General features: G+C 48.2%; 4 protein-coding genes across 4 annotated transcripts; 2 read left to right on the top strand and 2 right to left on the bottom strand.

The window, feature by feature from the left end:
* Positions 1 to 710: 710 nt before the first annotated feature.
* On the top strand, positions 711 to 7,566 carry GGS25DRAFT_473086 (Sec7-domain-containing protein). The gene is made up of 2 exons (XM_049259509.1): positions 711 to 2,594; positions 2,660 to 7,566. Exons 1-2 carry the CDS (start codon positions 1,302 to 1,304, stop codon positions 7,004 to 7,006), a joined length of 5,640 nt encoding a protein of 1,879 aa, XP_049122109.1. The 5' UTR covers positions 711 to 1,301; the 3' UTR covers positions 7,007 to 7,566.
* Positions 7,567 to 9,658: 2,092 nt separating this feature from the next.
* On the bottom strand, positions 9,659 to 11,263 carry GGS25DRAFT_473090 (uncharacterized protein). Its single transcript, XM_049259510.1, has 2 exons — positions 10,917 to 11,263; positions 9,659 to 10,851 (listed from the first exon to the last, which is right to left on the bottom strand). Exons 1-2 carry the CDS (start codon positions 11,062 to 11,064, stop codon positions 9,920 to 9,922), a joined length of 1,080 nt encoding a protein of 359 aa, XP_049122110.1. The 5' UTR covers positions 11,065 to 11,263; the 3' UTR covers positions 9,659 to 9,919.
* A 191-nt stretch (positions 11,264 to 11,454) lies between these two features.
* Positions 11,455 to 13,136, top strand: GGS25DRAFT_473092 (DNA-directed RNA polymerase III, subunit Rpc31). The gene is made up of 2 exons (XM_049259511.1): positions 11,455 to 11,882; positions 11,944 to 13,136. Exons 1-2 carry the CDS (start codon positions 11,742 to 11,744, stop codon positions 12,769 to 12,771), a joined length of 969 nt encoding a protein of 322 aa, XP_049122111.1. The 5' UTR covers positions 11,455 to 11,741; the 3' UTR covers positions 12,772 to 13,136.
* A 755-nt stretch (positions 13,137 to 13,891) lies between these two features.
* Positions 13,892 to 17,637, bottom strand: GGS25DRAFT_65412 (uncharacterized protein). The gene is made up of 7 exons (XM_049265937.1): positions 16,656 to 17,637; positions 16,258 to 16,600; positions 16,029 to 16,196; positions 15,784 to 15,967; positions 14,907 to 15,725; positions 14,460 to 14,849; positions 13,892 to 14,337 (listed from the first exon to the last, which is right to left on the bottom strand). Exons 1-7 carry the CDS (start codon positions 17,440 to 17,442, stop codon positions 13,990 to 13,992), a joined length of 3,039 nt encoding a protein of 1,012 aa, XP_049122112.1. The 5' UTR covers positions 17,443 to 17,637; the 3' UTR covers positions 13,892 to 13,989.
* Between the last annotated feature and the right edge of the window lie 2,058 nt (positions 17,638 to 19,695).

Here is a 19,695-nt window from a genome sequence, read left to right on the forward strand (position 1 = left end):
ACACAAAACAATGTTGTTATTTAATTCACCTTTCACTGACTTACACACATACCTAGTAGTAAGTAGATGTATGTACTACTAGTAGTAGTTACTCAATTAACTTGAAGATACCATATTGAAGGCTTATCGGAATTGGTAGGAACAGTATCAATGGGTCTCCCCAATGAAATCTGTCGTGCGCTCCATCTTTGATTGGTTGGAATTGTTTAAGCTACAACAACATGGAGCCAGATAGACAGCTACTACCATTGTTAGAATATAAATATGTGTCGTTAGCCATATGTAATTTATACTACTAGTAGTACTAGATAAAATATCTTTGTAAGTCAGTTCCAATTTTACTCAAGATATGTATACGTAAATGAAGGAACAGAGCAATACCTACAACGGCATGAAATTCATTTCATTTCATGATATAAACGACTTGGAAGAAAGTTAATTAAGGGCTGAAGCAACTTCTATGTAGGCTACCTCTAGGGTTGTTAGTGAAATAGCACTGAGTTAACATCAAAAGACTGCAAGGTTGAATTGAATTGAATTAAGGTGGCAGCTGTGCCCTGTGCCCACTGCCCATGACATCCATGATGTATCCATATAATTTAGCGTGGCTTTAGGTATCAGCCCGGGTTTGGTTTATCCGCCATTGACCTTTTGGTGCACCCCTCGAAGTAACCATGAAACCCCCTTGTCGCCCTTGTTGCCCTTGAATTGTCTCGACGTGCATCATTTACATAAACAATTAAACGCACTAACTACCTAGTACTGGGTACCTACTAGGACCAGTCTACCACCAGATAGTTATGTACCTACGTAAGTACCTAGTATAGTGGATCTAAACCCTTTTTCGCGGAACGTTGCCAGCTTGGCCAGACCAAAGTTTCCAATCATTGATACTTGCATACCTACATTCATTACTTACCTACATTTATACATACCGTTGACCTATACAACACATTTGCGCGCCGTCTTCTCTCTTGATGATAGAAGCGAGATACTTGGAATCTTTTGTTCCATCACCGATAGAGAAACACGTTGCGACATTCAAAAACTACATTATTCGAGTCGCAAAAGTAGAATTCCTACATCACATGAAAAGGACAGACTACCGTCACCTTTAACGTTAACGAAACCGAAACGGATACATATATCCATTATTTGTAGTCGCAAACTTGACTTACCTCGTCCTACTTCTTCCTCAAGTTCACGTTTATACACGAATCCGACCTCTCCGATTTCTATTACTCGACAAACCTCCTCTTCCACGAATGGCACCTGTTGCTTCTCCTTAAGTCCGGCGCACCATGACTTCCTTGGTCTTTGTGGTGTCCTCTCTTGAGGCCATCGCCGCATCTAAAGAAGCCCAGAGAAACAAACAGCTTGCCGAGCTTACTGAGAATGCCCTCAAGGCCATCAAAGAAGGCGGTACTGAGCTACCCGACCCCAAAGTCGTATTTGCGCCCTTGCAACTAGCTACCAAGACCGGAACCAGCCAATTAATCAACATTGCCCTCGACTGCATACAGAAGCTCACATCCTCGTCGTATTTCTCTGTGAATGTGAACACAAGCAATGCCCAAGAGGATGGTGCCGAACAAGCTCCTATAATAGATCGTGCCATCGACACCATATGCGACTGCTTTCAAGGCGAGACTACACCGGTTGATGTTCAGCGACATATCGTCCAGGCCCTGCTATCTGCCGTGCTAAATGACAAAATCGTCGTTCATGGCGCTGGCCTGCTCAAAGCCGTGCGCCAAGTTTACAATGTCTTCCTCCTTTCCAAAAGCGCCGAAAACCAACAAGCCGCCCAAGGGACTCTAACCCAAATGGTTGGCATGGTGTTTGAGCGCGTTAAGCAGAGGTTGCAGATGAAGGAGTCTCGCGTTAGCTTAGGAAAACTGAAGCATAGCTCTAGCAATGTTACCTTCGACCAAGCAGAATCTGTCGTGAACGGCAATGATGTTAGCGCTGAGCATGAAGATGACGAGGAGACCCCAGACGACATGACCACCAACTCGCTCCCAGAGCTTGCGCGTACAGAGTCATCCAGCGAGGCCGGTGTGAAACTGACCTTGAAAGATCTTGAGCATCGAAAAAGCTTTGATGATTCGAACTTGGGTGATGGGCCAACCATGGTCACACAACTAAAGGCACCTAAAACTCCCACAAGGAGGGTATCGGAACAAGCCCAAAGCGATTCGACCCACGAAGCCGACGAAGCCGAAATGCTCGACGCCGAGGATGAAGTCTACATTCGAGATGCTTATTTAGTTTTCCGATCGTTCTGCAACTTGTCAACCAAGGTCCTTCCTCCCGATCAACTTTACGATGCTCGTGGACAGCATATGCGATCCAAGCTCATCTCTCTCCACCTCATCCGCACTCTTTTAAATAACCACATACTCGTCTTTACGTCACCTCTGTGTACAATTACTAATACAAAGAGCAATGAGTCGACTGGATTTCTCCAGGCTATTAAATTCTACTTGTGTCTTAGCATCACAAGAAACGGGGCAAGCTCCGTGGACAAGGTGTTTGAAGTGTGCTGTGAAATATTCTGGTTAATGTTTAAATTCATGCGAGCTCCATTCAAGGTAAGATAGGCCCTGGTCCCGATGAAGAAGAGCTTTGCCTTTCTCTAACATGTTGATTACTATAGAAAGAGATTGAGGTGTTCCTTAACGAAATCTATCTCGCACTTCTAGCCAGACGGACCGCACCACCCTCCCAGAAGCTTTATTTCATCAATATTCTGACCAGATTCTGTGGTGATCCTCGTGGGCTAGTGGAGACATATCTCAACTACGATTGCGATTCTCATGTTGATAACATCTTCCAGACCGTCATTGAAGATCTGTCAAAGCTCGCTATAAGCCCTGTGTCAGTCACGGCAGCTCAAGAACAACTATACGAGGAGAAGACTTCGAATCCGCACCACGGAGCAGATTGGCAATTAAAGGGCATGCTACCACCGCCCTTGAATGTGAGAGATATCATGCCTCCGAATGAGCCGGAGCCAGAGATCCCTCGTGAATACGTAATCAAGAGGGCGGCTTTAGACTCACTTGTCGAGGCTTTAAGGTCACTTGTAAATTGGTCCGTCATTGGACGTCCAGATGCCAACGGCGCACCACGTGACAATGATGTTCGGGCTTCCGCCGACGATATTCGAGAGTCCATTGACCCATCTGCTACCGATAGTACCTCTCGCTTTGAAACGCCGTTACCCCCGTCTACCCCCGTCGTGGACGATGATCCGGACCAACTAGAGAAAGAAAAGGCTCGAAAGACTGCCCTAGCCAACGCCATCCGCCAGTTCAACTTCAAGCCAAAGAAGGGCATCAAACTTCTTCTCCAAGAAGGCTTTATACCAAGTGATACCCCTGAGGACATAGCCAAGTTCCTAATCTCGGATGATCGATTAGACAAGGCACAAATCGGCGAATATCTTGGTGAAGGAGATGCAAAGAACATCGAGACCATGCATGCTTTCGTTGATACGATGGATTTTGCTAAGAGGCGGTTTGTCGATGCTCTTCGACAATTTCTCCAATCTTTCCGTCTTCCTGGCGAAGCTCAGAAGATTGATCGATTTATGCTCAAATTTGCGAATCGATATGTGATGGGCAACCCGAACGCCTTCGCCAATGCCGACACAGCTTACGTCCTGGCCTATTCCGTCATTTTACTCAACACGGATCTCCACAGCACCAAGATCGCCAGACGCATGACGAAAGAAGATTTTATCAAGAACAATAGAGGCATAAACGACAACGCTGATTTACCGGATGATTATCTCATTGGTATTTATGACGAGATCGCGGGCAATGAGATTGTTCTCAAGAGTGAACGAGAGGCTGCTGCCGCGGCAGGAAATCTGCCGGCGCAATCATCAGGTTTTGCTGCTGGACTTGGACAAGCTCTTTCAAATGTCGGTAGGGATTTGCAGCGAGAGGCGTATGTGCAACAATCTGAGGAGATTTCACTTCGCTCGGAGCAGCTCTTCAAGAATCTGTTCAAGAATCAGCGCAAGAATGCCGCGAAGGCGGGTATCAAGTTCATCCCAGCTACCTCTTTCAAGCATGTCGGGCCCATGTTTGACGTCACCTGGATGTCGTTCTTTTCCGCTTTCTCGAGTCAAATGCAGAAGGCGCAAAACTTGGAAGTGAACAAGTTATGCTTGGAAGGGATGAAACAAGCCATCAAGATCGCTTGCCTGTTTGATTTGGCAACTCCACGGGAGGCATTCATGTCTGCCCTGAAGAACACCACCAACTTGAACAACCCCCAACAGATTCTCGCCAAGAATGTTGAGGCCCTGCGAGTTATCCTAGAGCTCGGCCAGACGGAGGGCAACTACTTGAAAGAGTCGTGGAAGGACATTCTAATGTGCATAAGTCAACTTGATCGACTGCAACTTATCACTGGTGGTGTTGACGAAGGGGCCATTCCCGATGTGTCCAAAGCACGGTTCCTACCACCCGAGAGGAGTGGTACAAGTGACTCTCGCAGGTCGACTGTTTCCACACGACGACGGAACCGGTCGAATCCGGGCTCGAGGGGCTTCTCTATGGAGATTGCTCTCGAAAGCAGATCTGAAGAAGTCATCAAGAGCGTTGATCGTATCTTTAGCAACACGGCAAATCTTAGTGGCGAAGCCATTGTACACTTTGCCAAAGCTTTGACCGAGGTGAGCTGGGACGAGATCAAAGTGTCGGGTTCCAATGACTCTCCTCGTACGTACAGCTTGCAGAAGATTGTCGAGATCAGTTATTACAATATGACTCGTGTCCGGTTTGAATGGAGTAGCATATGGGCAGTCTTGGGAGAGCATTTCAACAAAGTAGGATGCCACAACAACACAGCGATTGTGTATTTTGCCCTTGACTCGCTACGGCAGCTGTCGATGCGCTTCATGGAGCTTGAGGAACTTCCTGGTTTCAAGTTCCAGAAGGACTTCTTGAAGCCCTTTGAGCACGTCATTGCCAACTCAAACAACTTGACCGTCAAGGATATGGCCTTGCGGTGTCTAGTTCAGATGATTCAGGCCCGGGGCGAGAACATTCGTTCTGGCTGGAGGACCATGTTTGGCGTCTTCACGGTGGCGGCCCGGGACCCCAACGAGACCATTGTGAACTTGGCATACGAAAACGTCACGCTAGTATATAAAACACGCTTCGGTGTTGTTATTTCGCAAGGTGCATTTACAGATCTGATAGTCTGTCTTACCGAATTCTCGAAGAATATCAAGTTCCAGAAGAAGAGCCTGCAGGCGATGGAGACTCTCAAGTCGATAATACCGAAAATGCTGAAGACTCCGGAATGCCCCCTGTCGCAGAAATCCAAGCTTAAGCCAACAACCAATGGCTCGGATAGCCTAAACAAGTCAACCGACACTCTGCCCAGACAACAGAGCGGCACATCCATCGAAGAGGGTTTCTGGTTTCCCATCCTGTTCGCATTTCACGATGTCTTGATGACAGGGGAAGATTTGGAAGTTCGTTCTAACGCCCTAAACTATTTCTTTGAAGCCCTGTTGAAATATGGCGGTGACTTCCAGGCTGATTTCTGGGATATCTTATGGAGACAACAGCTCTATCCCATCTTCATGGTCCTGCGCTCGAGGCCGGAAATGACAAATGCTCTGAACCACGAGGAGCTGTCTGTGTGGCTTTCCACCACCATGATTCAAGCCCTCCGCAACATGATCATACTCTTCACCCACTATTTTGATGCCCTCGAATATATGCTTGATCGCTTCCTCGAGTTGTTAACGCTATGCATATGCCAGGAAAACGATACGATCGCCAGGATTGGCAGCAACTGCTTACAACAACTAATTTTACAGAATGTGACCAAATTCGGAGATGACCATTGGACTCAGGTCGTCGGAGCATTCTGCGAACTATTCGAGAGGACGACGGCTAAGCAACTCTTTTCGGCTACAACTATAGTTACGCCCTCCGCATTGTCACCGCCCCCAGATGGTCTAGGATTTGAAGTACCCCTCACGCCCACAGGTACAGGTGACACCCAGGCCGAGGAGAATTCTCTGAAGATAAACAGCAGCACCGACAGAAATAGCATTTCATCAGGCGCTGACTTTATCTCCGCCGCTAGTCATCAAACTCTCAACCCAGATGAGCCCTTGCGTTCGCCCACGAATGGCACCCCTGGCGGTCGTCTGGAGGATTATAAACCTGCTTCATCACTTCAACAACAGCCCGTGGTAGTGACGGCAGCTCGACGGCGCTTCTTCAACCGTATCATTTCCCGATGCGTTCTACAGCTTCTCATGATCGAGACGGTTAACGAGCTCTTTTCCAATGATACTGTCTACTCTCAGATTCCATCCAAGGAACTGTTACGCCTCATGAAACTGCTTAAGAAATCCTTCAACTTCGCCAGGGCGTTCAACGAGGATAAGGACCTGCGCATGCGCTTGTGGCGAGAGGGGTTCATGAAGCAACCGCCTAACCTCCTTAAGCAAGAGAGCGGTTCCGCCGCTACCTACATACAAATTCTATTTCGGATGTTCGCCGACACATCGCCGTCTCGCGCCGAGAGCCGACCCGAAGTCGAGAAAGCCCTGGTCCCTCTCTGCAAGGACATCATCAAGGGATATCTCGCGCTCGAGGAAGAGTCGCAGCAACGTAACATGGTGGCGTGGCGTCCCGTCGTCGTCGACGTGCTGGAGGGATATTCGACGTGGCCGGAGAAAGAGTTTGGCGAACACATGGAAGGCTTCTATCCGCTGGTCGTGGAGCTGCTCGGCAAAGAGCTTAGCCCGGATTTACGGGGCGCCTTGCTTGCGGTTCTCAGGAGGGTCGGTGAGGTCGGGCTGGGTATCGAGGGTATGTCGAATGGCCGCCGCGAGAGCGTTTCTGGGCCGGCTGGTGTGGCTGGTGGTGGCATACCTACCGGGGCTGGAGCTGGGAATGGGGCTGCGGCGCTAGATCCTGAAGTGGAAGTTGGCGAACTCGGAATGGGGGCAATGAAAGCATGATGATTGAGGCCGTGGATGATGGATGATGGATGGGTTGATTTAAGTGGGGGGTAATTACGAAGTTTGATTGAGAGAGAATCATATGGTTTATGGTGTAAGGTTTATACATACTCCTCGCGTACTCCTCGCGTACCTACCTACACACCTTAGGTTGGTAGGTAGGCGACTTTGTTGCTAAAGAAAAGGAAAAAAGGGTAGATGGAAAGCGAAAGCTAAATTCTTGTTTGTTTTGCTTGCTTATTGGTCTGTCTGTTGTTGTTGTTGTTGTTGTTGTTGTTGTTGTTGTTGTTGTTGTTGTTGTTGTTGCGCACACATATGTTGATTTGTTATTCGTTATTTGGTATTTATTATCATAAATAACCTTGGACGGAGAGAAGGACAATGGCATGGCATGGCATGGCTTTTAAAATCCGGTCGCGCGACTTCTAGAGAAGGAGAGGAAGAGAGAAAGATGGGGGAGATAGGGGGGGCAGGAAGGGGAGAGGGAGAGATACAAACGTTGGCCACAGGTATGTACTGTATGTATGTATGTACTTGGGTGTTTGGAAGGTGGCGAAGTCTATGAATCAATACCTACATCAATCAATCAATGAAGTCTAGTTCGTGTTCGCTTGCAATTGTTCTGTGTGGATGTGTATGATAGATATATGAGCTGCTACTACTACTACTACTATTGCTGCTGTTGCTCTCACAATGCCCCTATATCTTCCATGCATACTAAGGTGCCTGCCTGCCTGCCTGCTTAGACTAACTAGTACCTAGGTTAGGTACGTAATCGAGTACACATAGACGATGAAACATAAAGCTGATAAGGGGCGAATTAGGGGTTACCCATGTGATTGTGCGCTTTTGCAATCGGGAAGTATGTTGCGTTTTCATTCCAATAGGTCAATTCCAACACCCCCTTTTCTTATGTAAGGTCTCCGCGGCCGTGGATGTTATTGGCTGGGTAGGGAAAGTTGAGGATGTGATGGGATGACGGAACTGGAAGTGTTCTAGAAAGCTTCCATTCGTTCAGAGACCGATGCTTTTCCTCTCTTAGGCTTTCTATCTACCTATCTACCTAGGTTAGATAAGTGTATCAGTTCGGTGACACTATCCCCTTACGACGACACAGTTGATACCGCGTAGCTTACCTGGCCCTTTTTTGTAGACAATAATAAGGCAGGGAAGTCAAGATGATTACGTGAGAGTACCGTAGTTTTGCATATCTCACCCGACCGACAGCTAAACCCTTATTGTATGGGTAGGCACGCTTCTGCGATCTCTATAGCATGCCACCTTGATGCCGGTTACGAAACTGCCGAGATCGATATTGCGTGCCTACTTACATTATTGGACGAATGCTGTTCGCTGCCTACAGGCATTTTTGTGCTGTCTATCCGTTCCCCTTTCGTAACGACTCTGCTCTATCTCATCCTGGATATGCAGGTATCAGAAGACGTTCTGAAGATCAACGGAGGGCCAGGGGTTGAATAAATAACCCCGATTCAGCTGAATCCGACGACAGTTGTATACAAACTACACGCGGGAAAAATGAAGAGAGCCTTCGACGTCGATCGTTCCCTAGAGAATATGCGAATTTGAGCCTCAACTTAAATACACTCCTACTCGTCCCACCCCCCCCCCCCCCCCCCTAAAGAGTAACTCCTTACATTGGCATGCGTGAGGTTGGAATCCCTCAGCTATTACTACCGTGGTACCAGCGACAAACCAACAGCACCATCGAAGAAAGTCTATCAGGGTGGTAGGTAGTAGACCAATCCAACCTAGTGTACCTAGGTACCTAGCACATCGAATAGAATATCCACCCCCTTTCTCATGTAAAAGATGGTCGGCAGACCCAGAAGCAACCGCTGCACATTTTGCAAAGTGCGCGGGACCAAGGCAAGAGAAAAATCTCCCTAGGTATATAACTTTCTTATCTTCCTTCATCCCACCTTTCTCAAAGAAAGAAGAAAAATAAACTATCGCACATCATCATCATCATCACCACCCTCCAGCAGCAATGGCGATAAGGCCATCTCACCGCCTGTGATACCTGACACACCGATTATGCTCGACGCGAGAGAATACCACCCCACTACCGGCCCCGGAACATTCCACCGCATGCGCGCACCCGTGGCTCTAGACTCGTCGGTCTCAAGCACGGGGGCTTGCCGCCCTCTCCCTCACCTACCCCACCCCTTCCCCAACATAAACCCCGTCCCCTCCCTCCTAGCCGCCCGGTTCATACCCTGCCTAAAAGCCGCATCCGGCACAGGCAACGACCTCCTTGCCCTCGCCATCGAGTTCACCGCCGCGCCAGCCTTCTCCTACGAGTCCGCCGCCTGTCCCCCTCCCCCCCCATCACGCTCATCCAGCGTTAGGAGTCTGGGGGGGAGATGGAGGTTTTTAGACGCCCGCCACTGATAGGAAGGAAGGTGGGTGGGTGGGTGGAGGCGACGACGATGGCGAATGTGAGGGGGGTAGGTATACTAGGTGTGTGGGATTTGCGAGGACGCAGGATATGAGGGTGTCGGTGTTGATGTTGATGTTGATGTTGATGTTGATTGTCAAGCACGTTTATCAAATAGTATAATATAATATAATATAATATATAGTTAATCTTATGATTCCTTAGTAAATAAAGTAAGCTAACCTAGGAGCTTACACTGGTCTTGGGGTATTTATTAGTATTACAGGCGATAAAACTACCCTATGTACAATACAATACTCTCAGCACGCGAATTATAGACTGTTTAATTACAAGATGTTTGCGTAAAGGAATACTGAACGTGACATTAGACTGAATATGTACACTACGGCCATGGAGCTCACGTGACAATGATATATCAGCAGTGCTGGAAAAAATGCCCCTGAATCAAGGTGTAATAAATCTCATTGCTTTCAAACCTGAATACTCCTTCATCGCTATTGCAAGTCTAGGACCTGCTCAACAAACCGACCGAGGTCTTCTGCTTCCTCGGGCACCGTACGCTCAGGTAGACTCCGAATCGCTGCCTTCAAGACATTATCTTGCTCGGTAGCTTCTCTCACAAGTTGCTTTAGGGTGTCGATCTTTTGGGCGGAGAACGGGGTGATGCGTTGTATACTTAGGAGAGCTTCGAAGAAGTCGATGAGGTTGAGGTGCATTAACAGGTCCTCCTTGTCGATCATATGCAAAGCAGCGAAGTGCAGCAGTCCAGCATTACTATTTATGTTGGCGTACCTCGCGTTCAGGTCGGTAAAGTCGGTCGAGGTGAGGGTGCGGAAATTCAAGGCAGACAGACGTGGCAAGACACGAAGTAGACGACCCTGGGCAAGAGATCGTTGTTGGATGTCAAGGGGCCCATGTTGAGAGCAGAGTGACAATATCACATCGTATATGTCGTGATCATGGAAAATCCTGCGCCACATCAAGCCTTGGCCGATGGGCTTCTTGACAACGATCTCAGTGCCGTTCACCGACAAGCCATCTGGCGGCCGAGAGTCGGAATCAACATCCAAAAGATCGCCCAACACTTTGCCGCCCTTCTCACCGACTTCAACCTGCGGGGCACTCAACCACTGGGTCAAGAAGTTGGTGATAACGTTGTTCATCATAGCCAAGATAGCAGCGTCGGCAGGTGAGTTGGCGGCCTTTTCAAGAACGGTCATGGCAAGGATGTTGGCGGAAGGAGCAGTCGATCTCAAGGCTTGGATGATGGCATCCTCAGAAGCTAGGGATAGCACTTGAGTGAAGTTTACGGGACCGAGAAGCTTGATGGCTAAGCTACACAGATGGGCCGGGTCTTGCTCGTACTTTTTTAGAATGTCGGTGATCTTGGGTAGCAGACGTGGAATTAGAGGCGGAGTGTTAGCCTCTATTGGTATGATTAGTATATATGTCAAGCATATGCATCAAATGTGTCCTAATAAGTGACCCTACCAGTCAGCTGAAGCTCTACATCGTCGAATAACTTCGGGTTTGGCGGTAGGCTTGGATCTTCCAATAGCTCATCCAGATGTTTGTCTAGCTCTTCGACGCCAGTGACGGGGGTAGTATCGGTATCCATCTTGACAGCAACCCGACTCATTGTCGGTACGATGATTAAGTAGTTGCCAATTCAGAATAAAACGAGTTTATTCTTGTGGTTTGAAATAGGGGGAAAGCAGTAAAGTTTTGTAATAGTAAGGTAGGCAGACAAACGACGCGTACTAAGGGGGAATAAGTTTAAATACTAGGTACTAAGGTACCTATGGATGTTACAGTAGGAGAAATAAAGATGACTGACACTGAACGGGAAAGGAGCTATAGTGGGGAACTGTCGACCTGGCAGCGTCTCTCTTTACCTCTTTACACCTCTTGGTGGGGCCAACCAGCGGCTGAAGCTATTGTGCCGCACCGTGGCAGCAACGGCAGCAGCGCGGGGTAATTTGTGGCACAGCTTGTGAGAACTGACATGGGTACCTTGTCTAGACCACCCGAGGACCTTAAAAGCCCCCACACCAAGTCCCCGCTAAAAAAAATAGTGCAGAGCAGAACAGAAAGTTTGAGTTCGCGATTTCGATTTTATTTTTACGCTTCTGATTCATCTGATTCATCTGGTTCTTACATTCGCATTCCCAAATAATCATCAATATAGCAGTACAATTCTTCATTACTCAGCTTTATGGATCAATAGATCAATTCTTAACAATTCTTAACAATTTCATGACTACTCTACTTTATATTTAAATAGGGATTTTATTAAATAACAGCCCATGCCACAACATGTCAGCTCGCGGCGGTAGAGGAGGAGGGCGCGGCGGCCGCGGCGGCTTCGGAGCTGCTCGCAAAGCCGCACCTGCGGGCATGCCCGGTGCCGACGACCCAACATTGCTGTTCAATGAGAAGCCTCAGGATACATATCCGGTATGTCACCGTACCCTTGACCCCTCCAGCCATAAATACAGATATTAACCATGTGCAACAGAAAACCTACAACCCGCCCATCGCCCCTCCCCTCGACACCCCCGAAGCCCGCTCCGTCGCCTCCTTCGTCTCCTTCCGCAACGCCTTCCACACCACCCCCTTCTACACGCACCGCCACCTAACCAACACCTCCGCCGACGACGACAGCTCCTCCCAGCCCACCGCCCCGCCCCGCCGCACCTACGGCCAAGTCCAGCTCAACGCCCGCTTCGCCGTCAAGAACCGCGCCACCCTCGACCCCTTCCAGGGCGTGCCCATGTACAGCCACCGCTTCCAGGACGAGTACCGCACCCTGCCCGACCTGAAAGCGCGCGCCGCCCCCTACATCAAGGCGCTGTTCCCGGAGGAGCTCTGGGGCACGCTCGACGGCCGGGACGCTGGCGGGCCTAAGGGCGGATACGAGGGCAGCAAGCCCATGAAGTCCCGCGGCGCCGCGGGGAGTCTAAAGCGCAAAGCTGCCGCAACACTAGACCGCGATACCTACAACGACGAAGACATCGACGGCGACGACGCCGACGACGACGAAACCCAGCACACGAACCTCCTCCGCCGGCGCCGGCAAGGCGAGACCGAAGAGCAGCGCAAGGCGCGCATCGAGCTCGCGATCAAGGAGGGCGAGAACGAGGACGAGAACAAGGAAGGGGGAGGCGGCGGGGGAGGGGGGGACGTCGAGCTAGACGAGGAAGAGGAGGAGATGCTGTCGCAGGAAGACGACGACTACGGCGATGACGAGGGCGGCGACTACGATGCCGAGGCGTACTTTGAGAACGGTGACGCGGATGATATGGGAGATGACGAGGGGGTCGGGGAGAGTGCTATGGACTTTTGATTCTCTGGTTCCGGTCACTTGAACAACCAATCTGCTGGCACGGAAGTTTTGAAGAATTAAAAAAAACGCATCTGTACGAAAATAAAGAAAAAAGAAAAAGGGGGGGGGTTCTGTAACTACCTATGTAGTATTGCATCTGATTGGGCGTTTATGAGAAAAAAAGGAGAGAGAGAGAGAGAGGGAAAAACTTGTAACCTACCTATAGAACAGAACTCGATGGCTACCTACACTACCTACACTACCTACCTACCTACCATTCCCGAACCATAGCAGAGAGGGTGTGTGTGGTAGGTATTGTACACAACATACATAATCTGCCAAATACCTACCTAGTATGATACCAACGCTGATTTATTAAACTGTCTAACTCAACCTAAGAAATTACCTAATTTCTATTTTTCTTCCTTATCAAGTACGCACGCACGCTTGCTTGGCTGGCTTCGGGCCCATTTTGATTTTGCCAATGATTCGATCATCTTGGATACCTAGGTAGGTATTGGTATTGGTACCTACCGCACACTCACGCCTCACGCCACGACATTTCATAGCGTACATACCGCTCAACAATGTAGGTAGCCAACTACCCTACCCTAACCTAGATACTACTACACGACGCATCATCCATATCATCTAATGGAAAATGGAAAATGGAAATTGAAAAAACCACAGCCGCTGAATAATCACAGCTACCTAGTTACCTACCTACCTAAGTATCTAGGTTAGGTTAATAGCTGCTACTAATACTACCGCTACTACGAAGCCCCCCCCCCTCCCCCCTATTACCCCTTCCTACTACCTTATTACCATGCTCGCTGTTATGTAGAAAATGCTGAATTAATTAATTGATCGATGATCCACGGTTTCAAATGCTGGACTCAGAACTGAGGATCCCCAGAATCGAGAATCGGAAATATCCCCATTGTCCACCTACTTGCCTCCCCCCCTCAACCATGCGTTGTAGTCATAGTAACCACCCAGCTCGTGTCTGTCTGTCTGTCTGTCTGTCTACCCTAATAATCTGAGTTGAGACCATTCACGCCTAGCCTAGTCTAGTACCCGACTAAGCAACATGAATTAAAGGTAATCAACTGTTACCCAGGACAACCACCTGGTCGGTTACCTAGGTAACTAGGTACTCGCATCTCATCACACCCTTCGTAGCTTCGTCACTATAGTAACAGAAGACACTCACTACCGACCTGGTATTAGAGTTCCTGATTAAAAGTAGCTACGCATAGCTTCCTGGTACCCTTGGCCGCCCTTGAGGTCATGTTCAAAGTTTTGCTGAACATTGAGCACCTCGCGGATGTGGCGCATGCTAAGGGGCTCACCCTTGTTGACGGCAAGGGCTTGCGCAGTGCCAATTGTGTTCTTGATCTGACGACCATTGAGATTGTGTCGAGCTAGGCTCGTGTAGTCGGCTTCGTCAAACGGCATGAGATCGACTCCTGCCACTGCTCGCGCACGCTCGATGAAGATCTTAAAGATTGCCTTCTTGGCCTTCATGTCCAAATCATCGTATCTCAGTGCTATATGAATCCGCGATTGGAACGCGTCATCAAATGTCTGGTAAATCATGTGTTAGCTGATTAAGTACCTTTTTCTGGCGAGCATGCCGCAGAATCACAGTGAAATAAGAATTACAGTGAAATATGAATCAGATATGGAGTAGAAAGAGTGAAACGTACCTGCACGCGGTTGGTGGTCAGAAATAAGATGCCTTGGAAGTACTCCAATTGGCGCAAGAATATGCTGACAAGAGCATTTCTGTGTATGTCATGCATGTTTCGTTTCTCCAAGAAGACATCTGCCTCGTCCAGTAGCAAGATAGCACCCCAAGCATGGCAAATGTCCAATATCTTCTGCAATTCTGCCTCGAGGTAACGTGAGTCCGTTCCTAGGTCACCTGCCGAAACCATGTACAGCGGGCATTTGAGGAGCTCGCTTATGCCCTCTGCCGTAAGTGTTTTGCCGGTACCTGGCGGACCATGCAGGACAGCCACAAGCCCTTTGCCCTTGCCTTGGATGACATCGTCCACACTCTCGGCAGGGTGATACTTGTGTGATTCGACAAGAGCCTTGATTATTATATGTCAGTCACTATTATCTAAGAATCCATACAGGTGAGCACTTACCTTAACGATCTCTTTGGTGTTGGGTTGTAAGACCAACGATTCATAGGCATGCTCGTTCCATGAAATCTCCTTAATGCCAGACACGGTTAACTCAAGCCAAAGCTTCTCGGCAAAAGCGAACCCCAAGACGACCGGCGAGGCAATCAGGTATTCCTCGTCGGTGAAGACCGGGGTAGTATGTTTATCGCCTTCGGTATCGTTCTCTGATCCATCTTTGGCTGCTTCACCTTTACCTTCATCTTTAGCCGGAACTTGGGCGAGGCTTTCCTTTGGAACATCGGTCTCGATAGAATCCTTGGCAACACGTTCAGTTCGAATATTGCCCTTGCTGTCTTTGTATACCTTGATCACAAACTCCACTTTGCTGGTTTCATCACCTTCTCCCTGAATTTGCTCCAGTGTAGTGACATCACCACCACCGTCATCATCTGAATCGCAGCAGCCCTCGCATTCTTCGTCGCTGTCCTCGTCATCGCTTAGCACGTCGTGATCTTTAGGACGTACGTGGGAAACGGGATAGTTGGGGTTAATGCGACGGTGGATAGCTGGATCTACCATGATCCGGCCATTGACATTGACCTTGATTATGACCTTCTTTTTCTTATAATAGGCCATGCCTTGGTGGCTTTTGTAGTGCATGCCACCAAGACTAACAAATTTCTTGCCACGCTCGATGAGGTCTTTGCGTAGTTGGGCCTCGTTCTTGTGGTATTTGAGCGGATAGCATCCGAGGCTAGTGATCTTGCGAGCTCCTCGGAAATCAGGTATCTCCTCGGATATGCCACCGAATCCGAATTGCTTGCCGTCGTACTCGAGGTACTATAGTATTGTATTAATGACGTGGCTTCCACTCAAGATTTTCATAGTAGAAACTGACCTTTCCTTCAATATGATAGAAATCTCCTCTCATTATGGAGCAATGGCTCTCGGCTACATCTACCTTGAAGACACGAGGCTGGTCAACGCAGCCGTACGTGGTAGTGTACGCAAGAGTGTTGGGCTTCCACAAAGCCCACAACAGATCGAATGTGATCAGCCCGTTCTCCAGCATGGGATACAAGCTAGTAAACATGTCAATAATTTATTCATTCCTGCAACCTCATCAGATCGTTAAGAACTTACCTCTTCTTCGTTTCTGCGTGATCTGTATCTAGATACTTGATAAGAACTCGGAGATGGCGCCGCTTCTCGTCGATCCACTTTTGTACCTTCTTGCGTTCTTTCCGCGAGTCTCCTTCCGGCTCAAGCTCCTTGAGGTTGTTCATATAGTCTCGCATATCCTCGAGATATCTAAGTTCTCTTGATTAGCAGCAGGCCAGGGGAAAGGGAGGTATAGTTGTGAGAGACTAACAGAAATAACATCTTCGGATCCACCTTAGGGGTCTCATCGACTAGGCTAACGCCTTTGACATTACCAATAACGTCTTGAAGCGCCTCCCGAAGTTCTTTACTCTTGATGTCAATGATGGTGGCCTTGTACTTTCCCTCCCAGTCGAAAGTTCTTCGCACGTGGAAGATGTATTCGTCATATTGAGAGTTGTTAATGGTTTCAGCCGTATCCTGAAGTTTGTAGTTATGGATCTGTGAATCCCAAACTTGATCCACGCGCTTGAACTCTAGGCGACGTGCCTTGGCGTTTCGTCCGCTCTTAAGCTTGGAAGACTTCTTGTAACTGCCCCGGCCAATGCCATTATCTATTTCGAGGTCATCAGGACAAAATCGGGTTGTACGGTGATTCAGGTAACTTACCACGACCAACACGGAAACTCTTGTATTTTGATCCTAGCGGATCACTGTAGAGGTTGCCTAGATTTCCACCCAAATTGGCGTAGTGGTGTAAGCCCCCCGTGGATGTCAGACCACCTGCTCCAAGAGGGCTTTGATTGAAACCAGAAGCGTTAAGTCCAGATTGGCCACCGGATAGACCAAAAGCGGCGATCTGACGTTGCATTTGTTGCATTTGTAGTCGTACCTGTGTGAGTTCTTGCTCTAGGGATGCTTTGCTAGATTTCTTTCTATCGTCACCTCCACCGACGTCCTCGTCATCGAAATCTGAGCTGCCATCGGTCGCGATGTTTGAATCACTACTATCAACTTCGGTGTCTCTGGCTTTTGGCATTCCACTTTTTCTTGTTGTCTTAGACGACTTGGATGGCTTCTTCTTTGATTTTCGGGGATCTTGACGCTTTCTCTGTGATTGCTTTTTCTTCAAGTTCTCCTCCGCCTCGGATTCGGCCTCGGACTCGGTGAGCTCATATGAGGATGAGAAGGTAGTCTCATCCTCACTACTAGCAGAAGAGCTCTCTTCAACGCGAGATGCCTTCTTAGACTTACTGGACTTGACCTTCTTGGACTTCTTCCCGGTCTTGCTGTCAGTCTTCTTATCACCCTTTGATCCCTTGGATTTCTTGCTAGAGTTAGGAGATACCGCTACCGAGACATCCTCGGCTGGATGAGATTTGGACTCATCACCGGTCGGGACACTGCCCTCGCAGCGATCAGAGAGAAGGCCCGTCTTGACTTCTTGAGGATCCATATCGAGTAGTTGCAAGCCTCCTATTCGAGGCAATTGATAGCTCTTTGTGCCGACGGAGTAACAACTGGTGTTGGAAATTAAATTTCCCAGAATCTAGACGTGAGTGACTAAAAAGGCTGAATAAATTTGGTCGATTATCACTAATTAGACCCCGAGATTATAAGGCGGGGAAAGTCCAGCTACTATTCGTTATGTTGTGGACGAAATCAAACTGTTTGATACTCGTGGATGCTCATGACTGTATCGACTATTGTTACCAAAACACACTGTATTAGTAAGAGAATACGAGGTAAGTCGTTATCTTCTCGTCGACCAAGAGGGAGGAAAAGAAGGACAAAAATGAAGGAAAAAAAAAACAAAAGGACAAAGCAATTATATGTGCGAGCAATCAGTTGTGTAATTCAAAGTGCCAAATGTTAAAACTTCTTTGGACAGTGATATTTCTCGCAGCATCGAGTCTCAATTCGGCTGCCACGCTGTACACGGCAATACAAGTACCCGTCCTTCACCCAATGGCATCGATATTCTTAGATAAGATGAGGCACTAAGAGACACAACGTACCTACACCGGTATATGAATGGTTTATTAGGGTTGCAAAGTGAAGTGGCATAGGATTGTGAGATGTTCGGTGGAAGGTATGGCGTCGAAGGGTGAAAGCGAGAGCGAGAACGGGAACGGAAGCTGGGACAGAAAGTTCCAAGAGAAGGGGAGGATATGGTATACTTATGTAGTTTAACACTTCACGAACTTACATGTGAGAATGATACGCCTATGAACCATACCTGGTATCGATGCTATGAGGTCTTCGGGGTAGCTAAAGACAATATACCGAAGAGTGGATGGGGACTGGGTGGTAGGAGACCTTGGACTGCCTGAAATGTTGGTGCAAAGTGAAGAGATTACACGAACTTGTGGGTTCTTGGGATGACGATGCAGAAGATATGCAAGTAAGGTTGAAGTTCAGTGCTGAATATTTGCACGCCAGACAATTCAGACCATTGAACTGCTAGTACCTAGTAGTACCTAGTATTATGTGGGCAGTACATGCAAGTAACTTGAACTGATGCATATTATGTAGAGCAGAGACAGCAGGGACGGCAGGTACACATGCATATTGTATAAGGCAAGAACATTTATGACTCAAAAGCAGCTTGTACTGTAACCTATCCAGCGGTACCTACTTCCTTGATAGTATTCGAATTTCTTAGAGCCGCAGATGCAAGAAGAAAGCAGGGGGGGGGATCAGTGTTTTCCAGGTTACACATGCACTTCCACATCCATGGATGTACTTGTACTGTATGTAACTTGCAAACAATGCCCAGGTGATGATGTTTAGGAAACTTTAGGTATCGTACCTACCTACCTAGGTAGCAGTGCAGCCCTGAGTCCAGGTGGTCTAGGCCTTCACAACCAACCCCACCATGCCCCGTCATGTCTGTGTCTAGGTATAACACAACTCCAGCTGTATCCATATACTATTCTATCTATTACTGTTCAAAGCCAATATCGTTCTTCACTCCTACTACATGAAGATACCTACGTGAGTCAACCGATATCTCCAGTTAGGAATGGATCTGCAAGCAAGGTTGGCTAAGGCTGACTCCCTCTTCTCGTGCATTGCCTAGAGGTAGGCATCTGGGCTAATTAACAACGCATACTTACATATATCTAACCTGGGTAGGTATATCACGCTTAATACGACTGTGCATATTACCATCTCTGAATCCGCGTGGGAGTCGAGTAATAGTGAAGAAAAAAGGGCCGCCGCCGTGGTTGCGTGCCTGCGTGGTAGTCGCACATACCTCTAATACTTCATCCGCCTTATCAGCATACCGCTCCTATTCCGAGCAGCTTGAGCGGCTCGTTCTAATCCATGCTTACCTGTCTACTCTAATTCGGCTCGTGATACTGCCACCTGACCAAAGCCTGGAGACCTGGCTGGGCCAATACCGATAGCGGCTTTAGAGATGAAAGCCCATGGATCATGCATATGATAGGTATGATATGATCGACGGGTAGCCTAGGCGGCGATTCGCCGAGTTCTTGTGTGACGCAAAAAATAATTTGATGTGCTTCGCCGCTGGTAGCCTAGTTAACATCAAGTATTATGTATGACTATTGTTAGTTGGCTACGCGGGTATGCCGATCGATCTTGGTAATGCAGCCCCCAATGGCGGAAGCATGATGACTGCTTACCTTCTAGGCAGGTATCCCGCCCCCAATGCCCGCTTCGAGAAGGGAAGAAAAAAACA

Source organism: Hypoxylon fragiforme, assembly GCF_022984875.1.
Source record: "Hypoxylon fragiforme strain CBS 206.31 chromosome Unknown GGS25scaffold_1, whole genome shotgun sequence".
Classification (NCBI taxonomy): domain Eukaryota; kingdom Fungi; phylum Ascomycota; class Sordariomycetes; order Xylariales; family Hypoxylaceae; genus Hypoxylon; species Hypoxylon fragiforme.

Coding starts and splice junctions, on each gene's coding strand:
- GGS25DRAFT_473086 (XM_049259509.1), top strand. CDS start 1,302: ATGACTTCCTTGGTCTTTGTGGTGTCCTCTCTTGAGGCCATCGCCGCA. Junction 2,595..2,659: donor TCATGCGAGCTCCATTCAAG/GTAAGATAGGCC, acceptor TGATTACTATAG/AAAGAGATTGAGGTGTTCCT.
- GGS25DRAFT_473090 (XM_049259510.1), bottom strand. CDS start 11,064: ATGAGTCGGGTTGCTGTCAAGATGGATACCGATACTACCCCCGTCACT. Junction 10,852..10,916: donor TGTAGAGCTTCAGCTGACTG/GTAGGGTCACTT, acceptor TCATACCAATAG/AGGCTAACACTCCGCCTCTA.
- GGS25DRAFT_473092 (XM_049259511.1), top strand. CDS start 11,742: ATGTCAGCTCGCGGCGGTAGAGGAGGAGGGCGCGGCGGCCGCGGCGGC. Junction 11,883..11,943: donor AGCCTCAGGATACATATCCG/GTATGTCACCGT, acceptor CATGTGCAACAG/AAAACCTACAACCCGCCCAT.
- GGS25DRAFT_65412 (XM_049265937.1), bottom strand. CDS start 17,442: ATGGATCCTCAAGAAGTCAAGACGGGCCTTCTCTCTGATCGCTGCGAG. Junction 16,601..16,655: donor GAGTTTCCGTGTTGGTCGTG/GTAAGTTACCTG, acceptor ACCTCGAAATAG/ATAATGGCATTGGCCGGGGC. Junction 14,850..14,906: donor ACACCAAAGAGATCGTTAAG/GTAAGTGCTCAC, acceptor ATAATAATCAAG/GCTCTTGTCGAATCACACAA.